Here is a 16,718-nt window from a genome sequence, read left to right on the forward strand (position 1 = left end):
TTGTGAGATGTATGATATTCCATCATGTGGGCAAAGTCAAAAGTGATTACAAGGCGTTTGATTTCATTTCTTTGACACGTTCTATGTGTGTGTGTCTATTCTTGGGCTGTAGTTAGACGTCTATTAAATTTTCACTGACAACCCAAATTTTGGCTCGTTTTAGCCTAGATGTCTGGGCTGTGTTTGGACGGCTATTAGACGTCTCTTAAACATCAGTTTGCTTGCTGGGTAGCAACCATGTTTGTTGCAGGTTGAATTGTACTATTGGGTCTACTTTGGACGTCTTTGGCACCTCGCTGCTTTGCAGTGTTTTGTGCTATGAGCAACATAGACTTAAGACACTATATTAAAGTTGTTAAAATGTCTCGAGATCCAATTATATTGTGTTTAGATTGTGTCTCGATGTTTATGAATGCAAGAATACCTCCTTTTGTGAAAGTATGCTAGTAGTTGTGTAGTAGGGTATCAAGAGCAGCGTTCATAGAGTTCAAGAGGCACAGAGCTCCTTAACTATATCATCAAATGGGAATCGCATACTGCTAACTAGCCACCTTTCATCTATTTCCATCCTGTTTTTGTTCCTGTTTGGTTAGTACATGCAGAAGTCAAGCCATGGTGTTCTTTCAGTTCCAGTCCCTCCTTGTACTTTTACTCCTTTTACTTCAGTAAAAGCAACAGCACATTATGAAATAAAACAAGCTCTTCCTTTGAATCCCATCAGCTGCATACAAACACAACCTTTTAATCCGTCCACTTGGTATTCCGTTGACTTTCAGATGATCCTCCATCTGTGTAGAGAAAACCACTGCTGTGAAATTGGCCTGTGTTTAACTTGAAAGTGCCACTTGCCTGTAAAATCCCTGTTTTGTCTCCTGCCGCCAGTAGAGGACAGTGTGACGCAGCTCAAAAGCCTCCCAAACTCATGTTCTCCTCATTGTGAATGTGTGATTTGAAGCTGGAGCCCAGGGCAGGGTGATGCACCGGATTTACATTTGCGTTCAGGGCCTCGGGAGGGTTTCGGCTCTCTGGAAACTTGAGGAAATAATTAGGCTAATACAGGCAATGTCAATAACCACGTCAAGAGAATTGAACCTTCAGCAGCACAGAATATATTGTACTGTTTCCATCACCAGCAAAATAATTTCACATTAAGCAGCACAGTCTGTAGCTTCGGGGGGAATATTATTATTGTGCATGTTTGAGCCGATTAGCCTAAATAAATTGGCCCTCGTGCAGTAATTTTCCAGGCTTTGTCTTTGTGACATTTGAGTACCTTTGTCTTTAAACTACCGTGTGACTGGTGAATGTGAAATAGGGGTGAAATGTTCTGTGTGCGCGTTTCATGTTTTCGAGGGCTGTAGAAAAGCGTATGATGATCAGAGTTTGATTCGCACAGAGGCGTCTCGCTGTGTGTCCCTCCAGTGTCTTTCTCTCTCTCGTCTTTTCTATTGATCCCATTAATTGATCTCGGATTTTTCCTCTTCACCGCAGGTATGCGATTCCTCCCGAGCACGGCAAGAGGTTGGAGAGGCTGGCACAAGGTAAGACCTCACATCCGTTCATTATCATGTCTTCAAGCTTAGCTGATCAAATCAGAGGCTATTCATATAGAAATCTTAAAGGTACAGTAGCGTAAAACATGACTAGTTCCTGTAGGAACATCGATTTTTTTATTGGTTCTAACTTTCTTTCATCGGTGGAACAAGAAATGGAGATAATTTACTAAATGTTCAAGCATATATTGACAGAATGGGAATAGGTGGCGTTTAAATTCATTTGCATATATAAGTCTTAAAGGTACAGTAGCGTAAAACATGAATAGTTCATATAGGAACCTCAGTCTCTTATTGCACCAAACTTTCTTTCTTCAGAGCAACAGGAAGTGAAGATATTTCCCTAAATGTTCAAGCTGCCTTCCATATATTGATAGACAATGGTATTGGGTGCAGTTTAAGCTCATTTGCATATGTAAATCTTAAAGGTACAGTAGTGTAAAACAGGAATAGTTCCTGTAGGAACCTCAATCTCTTATTGCACCAAACTTTCTTCAGTGCAACAAGAAATGCAGATATTTCACTAAATGTTTAAGCTGCTTTTCATATATTGACAGACAATGGGAATAGGTGCCGTTTAAACTCATTTGCATATATAAGTCTTAAAGGTACAGTAGCGTAAAACATGAATAGTTCATGTAGGAACTTCAATCTCTTATTGCACCAAACTTTCTTTCTTCAGAGCAACAAGAAATGAAGATATTTCCCTAAATATTCAAGCTGCCTTCCATATATCGATAGAGAATTGGAATAGGTTCAGTTTAAGCTCATTTACATGTAGAAATCTTAAAGGCACAGTAACGTAAAACATGAATAGTTCATGTTGGAACCTCAATCACTTATTGCTCAACTTTCTTTCTTCAGTGCAACAAGAAATTCGAGATATTTATCTAAATATTCAAGCTGCCTCCCATATATTGATAGACAATGGTAATAGGTGCAGTTTAAGCTCATTTGCATATATAAATCTTAAAGGTACAGTAGCGTAAAACATGAATAGTTAATGTAGGAACCTCAATCTCTTATTGCATCAAACTTTCTTTCTTCAGTGCAACAAGAAATGCAGATATTTAACTAAATGTTCAAGCTACTTTCCATATATTGACAGACAATGGGAATAGATGCCGTTTAAACTCATTTGCATATAGACATCTTAAAGGTACAGTAGCGTAAAACATGAATAGTTCATGTAGTAACCTCAATTTCTTATTGCTCAACTTTCTTTGGTGCAACAAGAAATGCAGATATTTCACTAAATGTTCAAGCTTCTTTAAATATACTGATAGACAATGGGAATAGGTTCAGTTTAAGCTCATTTACATATAGAAATCTTAAAGGTACAGTAGTGTAAAACATGAATAGTTCATGTAGGAACCTCAATCTCTTATTGCACCAAACTTTCTTTAATCAGTGCAACAAGAAATGGAGATATTTCACTAAATATTCAAGCTGCCTTCCATATATTGACTGAGAATGATAATAGGTGTCAATAATACAGTCCATAGGAGCCATACTCTAAGTCTTTTGTAGTCGTACTTGTGTTTTACTGAAGACACTCAAAATGGTTGGAGGGCGAGTAAATATTGACAGCGTTGTCAATTTTGGATGAACTATGTCATCCCTTAAACAGGAAAACTGCTGATCCGTGGGTTTTTTTTTTTCGGGCCCCAAATTCTGTAGACGAAAACATCGGCATAATCCTGAATGAGGTGCGAGTCGGCGCTGGCACCCTCCCGAAATGTTGACGTGCCGTCTAGGAAAAGCCCTCACGTCTCCCTCTGGTTGTTTGGATTACGAGATGTGAAGATGTGTTTGTGCCTGTCTGAGATCTGAGGCTGTGAAAGCATCTGTGCACTGTTGAACTTCAAAACTACAGCGCGAGGAACTACCATAACCTATATACACAGTCCTGTCCCACTTAAACAAACACCCCACAAATAGCGCCGATGTGTGCTTGAAACGAACGACACAATGCAGGGTTTTGATCATCGCTGAGACGTCGTATTGAAATAGCGACGGCGGAGTTTTGACGCCATGATTGTATCAAGTCTTATTCCGGTCCTCTTTTGGTTTGCATCGAACACAAACCATCCTGAGGAGAGTCAAAGCAGCACTGCACACATTCTGGCTTCTCGTGTGATAAACCTTTCTGTTATGCAAGGCTTGACACCCACTAATGGTTTATGCAAAACTCCTGCACTTCACATCCTCGCATAAAAGCACATGAATTCACACTCCATCGCGTCAGTCGCCTCGTTTTTACCATCAGAACGTCTTTTTCATCTGTTAAATCTGCCTTAAAGGACAAAACAAAGCCAGTCCCAGCTCTTTACGACAAATTAATGATGTGTGCCGCGGAAATCATACCTCACGATCAGCTTCCCACACCTTCGGGAGTCAATCCGAGCTGTGTTTCCAATGGCGTTAACAAATGACAACACGATATGTTATCAGTCGCAGTGACTAGCAGCGTTCGTCTGCGGTACTTTGGAAAAGACGCGTCTCAGTTTAATGTTTAAAGTTTAATGTTGTTTTGAAAATGCGAGGCTTCTTTTTATGTCATGTTCCTTGTTGCTGCTCTTTCTGGTGTACGCATGACAGGAAAAAAAATCAATTATGCGCGACCGCAACGTGCTAACCGGAGAAAAGTCTCGTAAACTAGCTAGATTTGGTCATTTTCTTGGCTTTTAAAGTTTTGCAGTCAATGTTTAAGAGTGCAGAAGCATTCATCTTGGAAACAATAGAGCGGAAAACCAAGGAAAAATGGGAGTACGTTGGTAACTTTGGAAAAAAATAGCTCCGGTAAGTGAAAACAAAGCAATATCAGACCTATTTAAGCTGAGAAACCAGTGGTAATGATAGAGGACACGTATGAATCACGTGCTCTGAAACGCTGTGTTTGCACTGTTGGGCCGATTGTCAGACGTTTTGGCTGTGTCGTAATGACCTATATTGTAGTCTGGACAGGAATGAAGGAGATGATTATAATAATTAAAGGCTTTCAGAGTGATTGAGCGTGTGTCTGATGTACTGACCGGACCAGACTGACGCACGCAGAGCTTTTACCGATAACCTCCAACCGGCAATTATACGTTACGCTCGTAATCGCGACCCGCTCTTGTCTGGATCTCCAAAGATGATGATTTCAGTGTAATAGCTTTGCATTGGCTCTGTACTAAAGCCTCGCTGTGTATGGCCTACATAGACAGCATGTTAACCTTGACTGTTACTGCTATATGACTGACATGATCGATTGATTGATTGATTGATTGATTGCAAATAAGAGTTTTGCATTAGCTAATGATGGCACTCATTAATATTCTCCGTAATATTGGGTTAATCCATTTTAATGTGAAAACCACAATTTAGTAGTAGAAGTATCAAACGAATTCCATAAAGATTTTTCAAAATACATTTCATATTATTATTGTTTTGTAGTAACTGAAATAAATAATAACTTTATCTGTACAAATGGCAATTTATATAGAATGAATTTATATCTGATATTTATATGAAACATGCAATCTTAATAATCTTATTTTTTATTATTACAATAACAATAAGTAAACTCATACAAATATTATATTAGAATATAATTATATGAAATATTAACAATATAATTATTATTATATAAAATATAAATAATTGCTTGAAACATTATGCAATCTTAATAAAAATGTATTAGTATTAGTTTATTTTTAATTTAATAATAAATTAATATAAATATTATAATATAATTATATAATATCTAAAATATAATCTTAATAAATAGTTGTTTTAATATATTTTATATAGTTTACTAGTATTTTATTATTAGTAAAATATTTTTAATTTAATAATAATAATAAATTAATATTATTATACATATATAATATAATTCTATAATATATTTATAATATATTTTTTATAAAAATATTATTTTAATAGTTGTTTTTGTTAATATAATTCTATTTTTTATTTAATAATAAATTAATAAAATATTATATTATAATAGAATTATATAATATATTGATAAAATAATTAATACATTGTTGTTTATATTAATGCATTTTCTTTATAATTTATTATTATTTTGTATTTAAATAATAATAATACATTTACGTATTATAATATAATGACACAATATATTAATATAATAATTATATAAAATTAATTAATAGTTGTTTTGTTGTTAAAATATTTTTATTTATAATTTATTATTATTGTGTTTTAATATATTTATAATTTATTATTATTATTATTATGCATATTATCACATAATAACATGAAACAAATGACATAACGTTTATTATCATCATTTTTATTTTTTTATTATTAGTTATATTTCTAACCTCACACGTTCTAGGCCGGTTGCATAAACCCTTAGACTGGTCTGACAGGTCAGTCATCTCACTCTGAAGGTCGTCACTCTGAAGGTCGTCTGTGTGTGTCAGTGTTTAAATCCGTTCTCCCTCTCTCCTGTTGTCAGGTTTCTTCCCGGGAAGTTCTCAGGGCTGCGACGCGTTTCTCCGGCACAAGATGACCCTCATTTCTCCATCCATCCTGAAGAAGTACAGCATCCCGTTCGACAGAGTGAGTCATTCATGATTACATCACTTCCTGTCTGAGTTATTCATGATTACATCACTTCCTGTCGCTGTGGTCTCCTCTGGCATCACATCACAAATATTAAAATAATATAGCTGGAATAAATGGACAATGATTTTATTTAAAATGTTAATTCGTGTTATTATGTGATAATTATATTATGTGATAATTCAATTTGGCACCAAATCATAATTTGTCATAATAATCATATTTGAAATGTAATTTAGAATATTTATTAATATTGTATTTTATACAACAATTATATTATTAATATTTTATATAATTGTAATAAAATAATATTTATACTTATTAAAGTCAAAATAAAACATTATATAATTTATTATTATTAGATTATAAACTTCATGTGACAATTTGCATAATAATGTTATAAATATATTAAAAATGTAATTACAGTAAATTATAAGTAAACAATAATATGTATTAACAACTATAACAATTTATCTTTATTATTATTATTATTATTATTATTATTATTAAATAAATAAAAACAAACAGACATATAATTATTGATTTATTGTTTGTTGTTTTATTTTTATTTAATATATTTTTATTCATAATTGATTATGCAAAGTATCACATAATAACATTTACAATTTAATATTATTATATTAATTCAATTTATAGTTTAACATTAAACAAATTAAACATTTTATGCTTTGCTTTGGTAAAATCTTTGTCAATTTATTAGTTATTACCAACCATAATATAATATACCGGTAATAATATAAAATATAATTCATAATTTCTTAAGTTTTTGAAATAACTGGAACAAAATAATAATTTTATCCAACAAATAACTCACTGTCTAACTTTTTGTAAAAGGTTTTTGTTTACTTTTAGCTAGCTACGCTAATTTTTGCACTTTCGCACAATAATGTTTATGTAGGCCACAGTGTGTGACAAAATGCCAATTCTAATTAATTTAAATAAATGCGACAATTTTCATTAGAACGGTTTTGCTTGTTTCATTAGCATGCCAGTAAAATATGCTTCATTAATATGCTAATTAGCTTTATTAGCTTATTTTACTGGAATGCTACATAAACATTATTGTGCGAAAGTGCAAAAAATTAGCATAGCTACCTAACAGTTAACGAAAACCGTTAATAAGCTAATTAGCTTTATTAGCTTGAGGTGTTTTGCTAACGGTTTTCGTTAAATTTTAGGTAGCTATACTAGAATTTAATTTTTTGTATTTTCTAAAATATAATAGTTAACGATAACAACCCTGGAATATGCGCGCTTAGCTATTCCACACACTGCGTTTTGAATGCTAATGCTAATGTAGCCTGGAGCGCTAATGTCACAGACCGCCTGTTGGCAGATATTGTAGCGTCAGCGCTTAGCTACACATGATGAGGGTGTTAACCCTCTGGGGTCTGGGGTGTTTTTGGGGTCCTTGAGATGTTCTGACATGCCCTGACATTTGTGCTTTTTTCAGTTGCTTATAAACATATTAATGGCAAAAAAAAATTACACACTATTTAGCACAAACAGGGCTACCATAATATGTGAGCAACAAGAATGTACATGTCTGCATTTTTGAGAGAATAATGTTTATGCATGGTTATTGAAAAAACTAAAAACTAAAGTTTCTGAAATAAGGCCACAAAACACATACTAAATATGTGGCAATAAGACTTTTGACTAATGGATTTCATCGCCTAGTGTTTTTTCTTCAAAATGATATGAAAATCATCCTGCCTAATCATCCACAAAAAAACGATACATTGATTTTAGTTTTGTGAAACACTTTTAGTTTGGAAAGCCAATATGTGGATGGGGCGTAAACGCTCCAACAGCATCATGCATATGTAGTAGTTCACACCTGGTGAGACTACGTCCCTGCATACTTAATGAGCCATTCATTCAGGTGTGTCACTATAGCTAACTTAAATATACAAGCTTCATAAAAATGATCATTCTAGGAGAAAATTTCAGATGGCATTTAGAGGCTTTTGCATCTGAACTCTTCATATATACACACACACATATATATATGCATGCACATACATACTTTATAATCTTTTCAAAACTAGTCAACGTCTTTCAAAACTAAAGTATACATTTTATCATACGTATTTCAAAGTAAAGGATTCATTAGTTAGTTGATGACTTTATTTTTGACAAAACACATACAGTATATATTCCTCATCTCAGTATAGCAATAGAGTTTGCTAAAAGCTGTTCATTCAATACAGCAGTATTTGAAAATCGATCATATTTTGTAAAATTACATTTATATTTGCATTTATGTCAAAACCTAGACACTTTTAAACATCAAAAGGACATTTATTAATATGTATTCGTGTCAAAATGACAAATAAACAGATTTTCCTATTCAATTTTGCATGGAAACGCTTCCAAGACGCTTGCGTGTCGCGTGAAAAATAGGCGTCGGTTCTATTTCTAGAATGCACGCGTTTTCCACGCGGCTCGTGCCGCGCCTGAGACGCGCGTCTCACACAGGCAGTATGCAAACTCTAAACTGTTAACATGGATGGGAGCCGAAATAAAAACGGACACGCCACGCAGCTGAGACGCTTACGCCACGCTTCCAGTGTTTCACCGGCCTTATCCAGCGGATGTGGGCGTTTCACAGGTTTGTATGGATCGCCTCACATTTGCGTTTGAATAGCGCGGTCTCCGTAGGCGGAGTCACATTAAAACTTAATTAGCTGAGATGAGAACGACTGACATCTCTCTCTTTACATACATATTATATAAACTGTGAATATTTGTTTTTTATAAAAATCACTTCATTTGAAAGAAGATAATTCAAGCTTCATGCCTGTGTGACTGTATGCCTGTTTGACTGAGTATTCGCTGAGTTACAGTTCATTTTCGGACGCGTTTCAGAATTGACTTCACTGACGGAGAGTAGGCAGAACTCGCATCATGTTTATTTTTCTTTATTTGGCGAAAAGCACAACACTTTGTTTTTATTATGAGCATACACAAAAAAAAATACACACTAAACAGGATCGATTGATGTATAACACAAGCATATAAGATAAAAATTAATATTTTTTTTTTGCACTCATACGAAAAAAAACGAGCCTATCGCGCCGGCGCGATAGCCGACCTCAGGGGGTTAAACTAAAGGACTGGGACCCTCACACACATACTTTTTTGTGTATACACACATTTATTTAGTGGTTACTCCAACCACGAATTACATTTCAGTTTTCTGTCCGCGCAAATTGGTCACCGCGCTGGTTTTTCTTCTCCATGGATAATTCCCATTATCAGCGGCCAGAGACCCTCGTGGTGATTTCAGGCAGGAGATTAAAACTGGAATAAATCTCTGTAATGAGGCTAGATGAAGTTCAACGCCGCTATACGTTGCTCAACTCTTTGTTCCTGTCGTCGGTGCTGATTCTCACTTTCTGCCGCTCCGCTGGTGGATGTTATTGTCACTTTTGAGTCGATGTGACGCTCGGTGGATTTGGAGTGAGATAAAACAGAGAGAGAGAGACGGTTGAAGTGTTGATCTCAGCAGGAAAACTCCCTCTCTCTCTCTCTCTCTCTCTCTCTCTCGCGCTCTCTGTCTCTCTCCCTCTCTCTCTCTCTGTCTCTCTCTGTCTCTCTCTCTCTCTCTCTCTTTGTCTCTCTCTCTCTCTCTGTCTCTCTCTCTCTCTCTCTCTCTCTCTCTCTCTCTCTCTTTGTCTCTCTCTCTCTGTCTCTCTCTCTCTCTTTCTCTCTCTCTCTCTTTCTCTCTCTCTCTCTCTGTGTCTGGGGACGTTATTAGAGCTTCCAGCTCAAAACTCCTGCTAGGGAACCATCATTGAGTGTGAGGTGGAATCGAGGAAGGAAAATATTATATTAAATCTCATCCGTTCCGGTGACATTTAAGACCTGTAAAACCATCACGAAATATAACACCATATATAATGCCAACATATGTCACGTTTCATATGCTTTGTTTTTGTTGTTTTTTTTCAAAGTAGGGGACAATAACACAGTGAACGTCATTTTAATGTACTTTTTTCTTAGTTGTGAAATATTTCATGTTCATTTTAAAGTTGAGATCATTATTGTATGTTTTGCAAGGATGTTTTTTTCAGTTTAGAGTTCAGAGTCATTTAAAATGTTTTTATTAAATATATATATATATATATATTGTTACTCAAAGAATAAATGCATTCATCAAATATTAATCAAGGTTCATATACGTGTATATATATATATATATATATATGTATGTATGTATGTATGTATGTATGTATGTATGTATATATATATATATATATATATATATATATATATATATATATATATATATATATATATATATGTATATATGTGTGTGTGTACCGGTGTGTGTATTATATATATGTGTATATATATAATTTTTATTTAATTAATATTTATTTTGTTTTAAACTTTATAAAACTTTTTAAATCTTAGTGTAATTATATCAGTATGTTTAAGTAAATTATTTATAATTTTGTAGTTTTTATTAAATTATTTATTTAATAAATATATTTATAATTCTATTAAATTATTTAATTTTAAATCATTTAATAATTAATTTAATTAATTTTTCATTTATTTTACATTTGTTTTTTGTAATTATTTTTTAATTTACTTTAAATGTTTTTATTTTAATTTACTGTTATGTAAAAAAATACCTTTTTTTAAAAATTGCATTTGTTTTAAATTTACTTTAAATGTTTTACCTTTTTTAAATATTTTTTATTTTATTTTAAAAGTATACATTTAGTTTTTCTTTATGCGTTTTATATTGTACATTTTATTTATTTAAAATATTTATTTATTCATTTGACACCAATTGACGCACCATATATCGTTCTCTACAGTTGTGGAAATAATCTTTTTTTTTTTTTTTTTTTTCGTTGAGCGTATAAAAACTAATTCTATGAACTTCCCAGACACGTAGAAGTGAAATATCGTTAATGAATCTAACTTTGCTCCTGATGGACGCCATCGTGACGCTGAAGCTTCAGCCGCGGCAAAGCAAGAAAACGGAGGGAAATGAAAATATTCATTAGCTAAGGCCGGCTAGCTCGCGCCATGCTCAGTGGCTCCACCTTAATTGCGCTTGTACAGCCTGAAAATGGCTTTATAGCTTTTCCTTTGGGCCGCCGGCAGCTGAAGAGGAGAGATTTGAAGGAGACGATGAATGGAGGGAGGAAACGTGTGTTGTATATGAGAGGGGAGGGAAAGATCTCTCTTCCCATCAGCCGCTAATGGCCACTGGTATTAACGTTGGAAGCCGCCATGTTTCTCAGTCTCGGCTGATATTCCCGCGTCAGGGTTTTCCCCTCTGAAGTGTCGTTTGCAGTTTAATTCACCGGTTATTGGCTCTTTCATCAAAGTACAGTTCACTGAGTGCTTTAAATGTTGCCTTCGCGAGCTCGATGAAATTAATAATATGTTGTGGGGTAACGGAGCGATAGCTGGAAGAAATGAAACGTCCACCACTTCCATCTTCAGAGACGCGTGCTTTGAAAAGTTCAGGATTATTAGTTTCAGGACACATGCACGATTCAACATAAAGATATTCAGAGTCTTGCGTTTTTATTAAATGCATATGGAATTTTTACTATTCGATATTTTTTGTAATGCACATTTACACCATAATACCTAACTTTTTATTTTAATTAAATGTAATTCATTTTATTGACTTTTTTTATTAATTATTTTTATATAATAATATATTAATTGATTAATAATAGTTATAAAAGTAATAATTTTTTGTTGTTGTTGTATTTTGCTCTATGGTTATTACCTGAAGTTTTATTTTAATAAAATTAAATGCAAGCTAATTTCATTAATTTAGTTGACTTTTAAATTATTTGTAAGTATTAATTTATTAATTAAATTATAAAAGTAATAAAATAAACTATTTGTGTGTTCCTTTTTTACTCATTCACATAATTTTTCTGTTTTCATTGTTTTTGAATTCTTTCGCATTATGTATATATATATATATATATATATATATATATATATATATATATATGCGAAAGAAAAAACGTAGAAAATTATATACATATATACATATACTATACATATAATTTTCTACGTTTTTTTTTCTTCAAAATAACAAAACACTACTTTTTACCTGAAATTTTTTATTTAATTAAATATAAGCTAATTTCATCCATTTAGTTGATTTTTTTATTTATTTATTGTTTTTAACGTGAAAAATTGCACATTGTGTGGGCTTCCTCGTATTGATTCAGACTCTCTTTCTCTCGTAGATCACTCAAGAAGAGGGCGAGTTCATGATCACGTTCCCGTACGGATATCACGCCGGATTCAACCACGGGTTCAACTGCGCGGAATCCACCAACTTCGCAACCCTACGATGGATCGATTACGGCAAAATGGCCACGCAGGTGAGCGTGTTTGAGTTTCACACCACGGACGTCGCTCACACACTCCTTTCTTTATTCATCCTTTGTTTGTTTGTTCTTAAGCTCGTTAATTAGTTCTTCACAACCTTTAATTCATCCTTTCGTTCTCGCTTCTTTTTATTTGTTTGTTCAGTAGTTCAGTCTTGTTTGCTGCTTTTTGTTTGTTCGTTCAGTTTTTATTTTTCTTCATTCATTCTGCCACCTAGTGGTCAAAAAACGGCTCTTTTTGCTTTTGTATAGTTTGGCCAAAAATAACAAGACTGGTCTCTTTAGATTCGGTGTGGCATAACGAGTCGAACAATACCCAGTTTTACCAAATCTGCCATTTTGTGTGTTGGCCATTTTGAATTTTGTCGTAAAATGCTATATTTTACGAACGCATTGGCATATCGTTACAAAACTTGGTATGTGTCTTCGACAGAATGGCCTGAAGATACTCAAAAGGTTTTGTAGCAGTGCCATGTTCTGGTTAAAATGAAATTTCTAAAATGCCAATAGCTTTTGATTAGTTTAGCCCATTATCATAAGACTGGTCTTGATAGATTCCTTGGATCATGCCGAGAACATCTATACCAATTTTGCCATAGTTGGCTGAACTTCCTGTCCGCCATCTTGATTCTTTTTCGAATTCGAATTCGACAAAAATGTATGGATTTCGTGCCAATAGACGAAACCGTTTTCGTTTACCGCATCAACGAATATGTTGGCATAATGCCAAACTGCATCTGAGGCTTTATCTCTGCTAGGCTTTGGCATATTGGCACCAAACTTGGTGTGTGTAACTGTCACCTCACACTGACCACACCACGTCAATTTGGTGTCAGCGCCACCTATTGGTCAAAAGTAATAAGCAATTATGTCATTGAAAGTGATTGTATTTATGGGTTTTCAACAATTTTTGGGGCTTATTTCATATCTATATTATTCATCAGTTTGTTTTCACAATAACAAAACACTACTTTTTACCTACATTTTTATTTCAATTAAACATATGCTAATTTCATTAATTTAGTTGACTTTTTAATTATTTTTTAATTAACATTTAGTTAATACCTGAATTTGTATTAATTAAACAATACAAGTTATAAAAGTAATAAAACAAATGTTGTTTTTTCCATTTTTGTTCATTCACATCATTTTTCTTTAATTCTTTTATTTTGTTCTTTAACATATATATATATATAATGAAACATATATATAATAACATATATATATAATGAAATATTTACATTAACATTTTGCGTATAATATATATATATATATATATATATATATATATATATATATATATATATATATATATATATATATATATATATATATATATATATATATTATACGCAATACACAGACGTTAAACTTTAACATGTGTGGATTTGCATGTTGTGTGGTGACTGTAGAGATCTGAAGAGATGAGAGCTCGGCGGTGGCGAGTGTGTGAGAACGAGAGGGTCAGAGACACACGCTCAACATCCGCTAATTAAACACGAACAGCAGAGCGTCTTCAGTGAGAATCTGCTCACGGTCCTCGTCATTAGCTCAGTTCTGATAGAGCAGCTCATTAGTCAGAGGTCGTTAAACCTGCACATTCATCTCAAAACGCGGATTTTTGGCATGTTGCAGAATATTTTATGTGTGAAAATGGTGGACTACAGCAATAATGCATCTGGAGGGCCATTTACACAACACCGTTTTCAACTTTAAACAGAAAACGCTTTATGCGTTTTGGTCGTTCGTTTACGCGACAATGGCGTTTTGGGCCTGAAACCGCAAATCTTGTAGTCTCAATCGTCTCAATGTAAACTACGAAAACGAGAATTTGTGAAAACGCTGATGTCGTGCGCACCTTATTATGAGCGCATAGTTTCTTTACGTCGCCATCTACTGGCCTGGCAGGAGAATGCAGCGTTTTTTTTTGTCGTTTTCGCAGATCTGTGCGAACAAGAATCGTTTTGATAATATTGTCGTATGCAGAAAACTCAAAAGAAAAAACGTTTCCATATTTGGACTTTGTTGTCGTCTAATCATACCCTAAATATGATTAAACGCCCTATAAATATAATTAAATGAACAATAATCACAATAATATTGAAGTATTTGATCTAAAATGCCATAAAAGTGTGTTTTGTGTCGTTTGTTTTACTTTCAAAAGACATTATTGCATATTTTACACTAAATGAACACAAAGAAAAATGGTGTAAATATATGATTTATATTAAATTGTAGTTTATATGCACCGATATATCAACCCTTAGTCATAAATAGAACATATTTACCATATTTTTTAACATTGTGGTGCCTCAAACAAATCACTGAATTGGAGAAAGTTGAACTGATTCACAGAAATGAGTTGAATTTACTGGCTCTGTGGCTTTTTGTTTAAAATTTAAATCAAATGCTATTAAAACATACGAGTCAGACTGTAAAACTAGTCTAATGGCTGTGTTTAGCGCCTTAAAAGTGTTGTGATATTGCTTAATTTGACATCATTGTGAATGTAATGTGAATATTTCACCCATCTCTTGTAGTCAGTGTGTGTTTGAGATCCCGAGAAGCCGCTGAACGAATGAAGATGCTAGTGATAACACACCTGCATCACGTCCACACGGCTCTCGTGAGAGCGAGTTATTAGCGTGTTTCTCAGACGTGAGGCGCAGCATCATCGCTCTGCTCTCTTCAGGGCCGACTGATCGGTTCCTCCGTTGTCACTCCGTTTCCATTTATTCATTTAGCGGTGAGGAATAAAGCAATAAAAGACACTGATCTCAGAGACTCCAGTGTGGATATAATCATTTGTTCTTTTTTTCATTTTACACTGTAACATTTTGTCTTCTATTATCATTTGTTTGTTGTTTCATATTTTCATTGTTATAATCTGTAATGTGTTGGTTTAGTATACAAACATACACACACACAAAATTGCTATATATATATATATGTATACACACACATTTTATTTATTTATATTTATATATATATATATATATATATATATATATATATATATATATATATATATATATATATATATATATATATATATATATAAAAACACATCTGTGCAAAAGTTTACCGTAAGTAAGATTCTAGTAAAGACATTTATAATGTTACAAATAATTTCTATATAATAGATTCTATATAGCTTTTTATTCTTTAATGAATCCTGAACAAATTCTGCTTTGCGTCACAGGAATAAATCACATCTTCAAAAATATTCAAATAGAAAACTGTTATATATATATATACACACACACACACATACACACATATATATATATACTGTATACGTATGTATGTATATGTGTGTGTATATATATATATATATATATATATGTATATGTGTGTATATATATATATATATATATATATATATATATATATATATATATATATATATATATATGTTGCCACTTTTTAAATGCATATGATTATTATTATTTGTTTTATTTTGTTGTTATTTTATCTGTTCCCTGTTCTTTCCAGTTTCATTTTTCATTGTTACAATCTAAAATAATCACAATGCACACAATTTTTTTAGTTCTATATATATATATATATATATATATATATATATATATATATATATATATATATATATATATATATATTTAGGTCATTAAATTACCTTTTTTAGGTCATTTGCATATTAGAATAATGTATTATATATTTCATTATTATTATCGAAGTATTTCACTACAATTTTACTTTAAATCTGCAACTTTTCAACTGTATTTTATTTAATTTGTGTATTTTTAGCAGGATTGTACAAACTTTTTTTTTTTTTGCTTTTTCTTTATAGAAATATTCCACTACCAAGTGGAATATATATATATATATATATATATATATATATATATATATATATATATATATATATATATAAAATGATATTTATTTATATTTCTTTTTTTGGTTAGGCTGTGTTTGTGTTACACTGCTGATGTTAGTCTCATCAATACTCCAGTGTTAGTGGCTTGTTCTCCGCAGTTTTCCAGGTGGACTCGGATCCTTCCGGTCGAGCTGCGATTGCATTTCTGAGTATAATATGCCAGACCCTGGAGTTCTGCTGCGAGTCGTTGACATTTGCGAGTGAAGAATAGCGCTTGTTGCCGTCATTACACACACACACACACACACACACACACACACACACTTAGAGTTAGCCTGTCTT

At 32.9% G+C, this 16,718-nt stretch overlaps 1 protein-coding gene across 1 annotated transcript in view; it reads left to right on the forward strand.

Moving 5' to 3' along the window:
• Positions 1 to 16,718, forward strand: part of kdm4b (lysine (K)-specific demethylase 4B) — a 64,992-nt gene that overhangs the window by 14,561 nt on the left and 33,713 nt on the right. The window contains exons 6-8 of the mRNA XM_079891432.1: positions 1,492 to 1,541; positions 6,022 to 6,125; positions 12,392 to 12,529. Coding sequence (XP_079747558.1) covers positions 1,492 to 1,541; positions 6,022 to 6,125; positions 12,392 to 12,529 — 292 coding nt within the window. The remainder of the gene's footprint in view (positions 1 to 1,491; positions 1,542 to 6,021; positions 6,126 to 12,391; positions 12,530 to 16,718) is intronic.

The sequence above is a fragment of the Squalius cephalus genome (assembly GCF_949319135.1).
Source record: "Squalius cephalus genome assembly, chromosome: 13".
Taxonomy (NCBI): Eukaryota; Metazoa; Chordata; class Actinopteri; order Cypriniformes; family Leuciscidae; genus Squalius; species Squalius cephalus.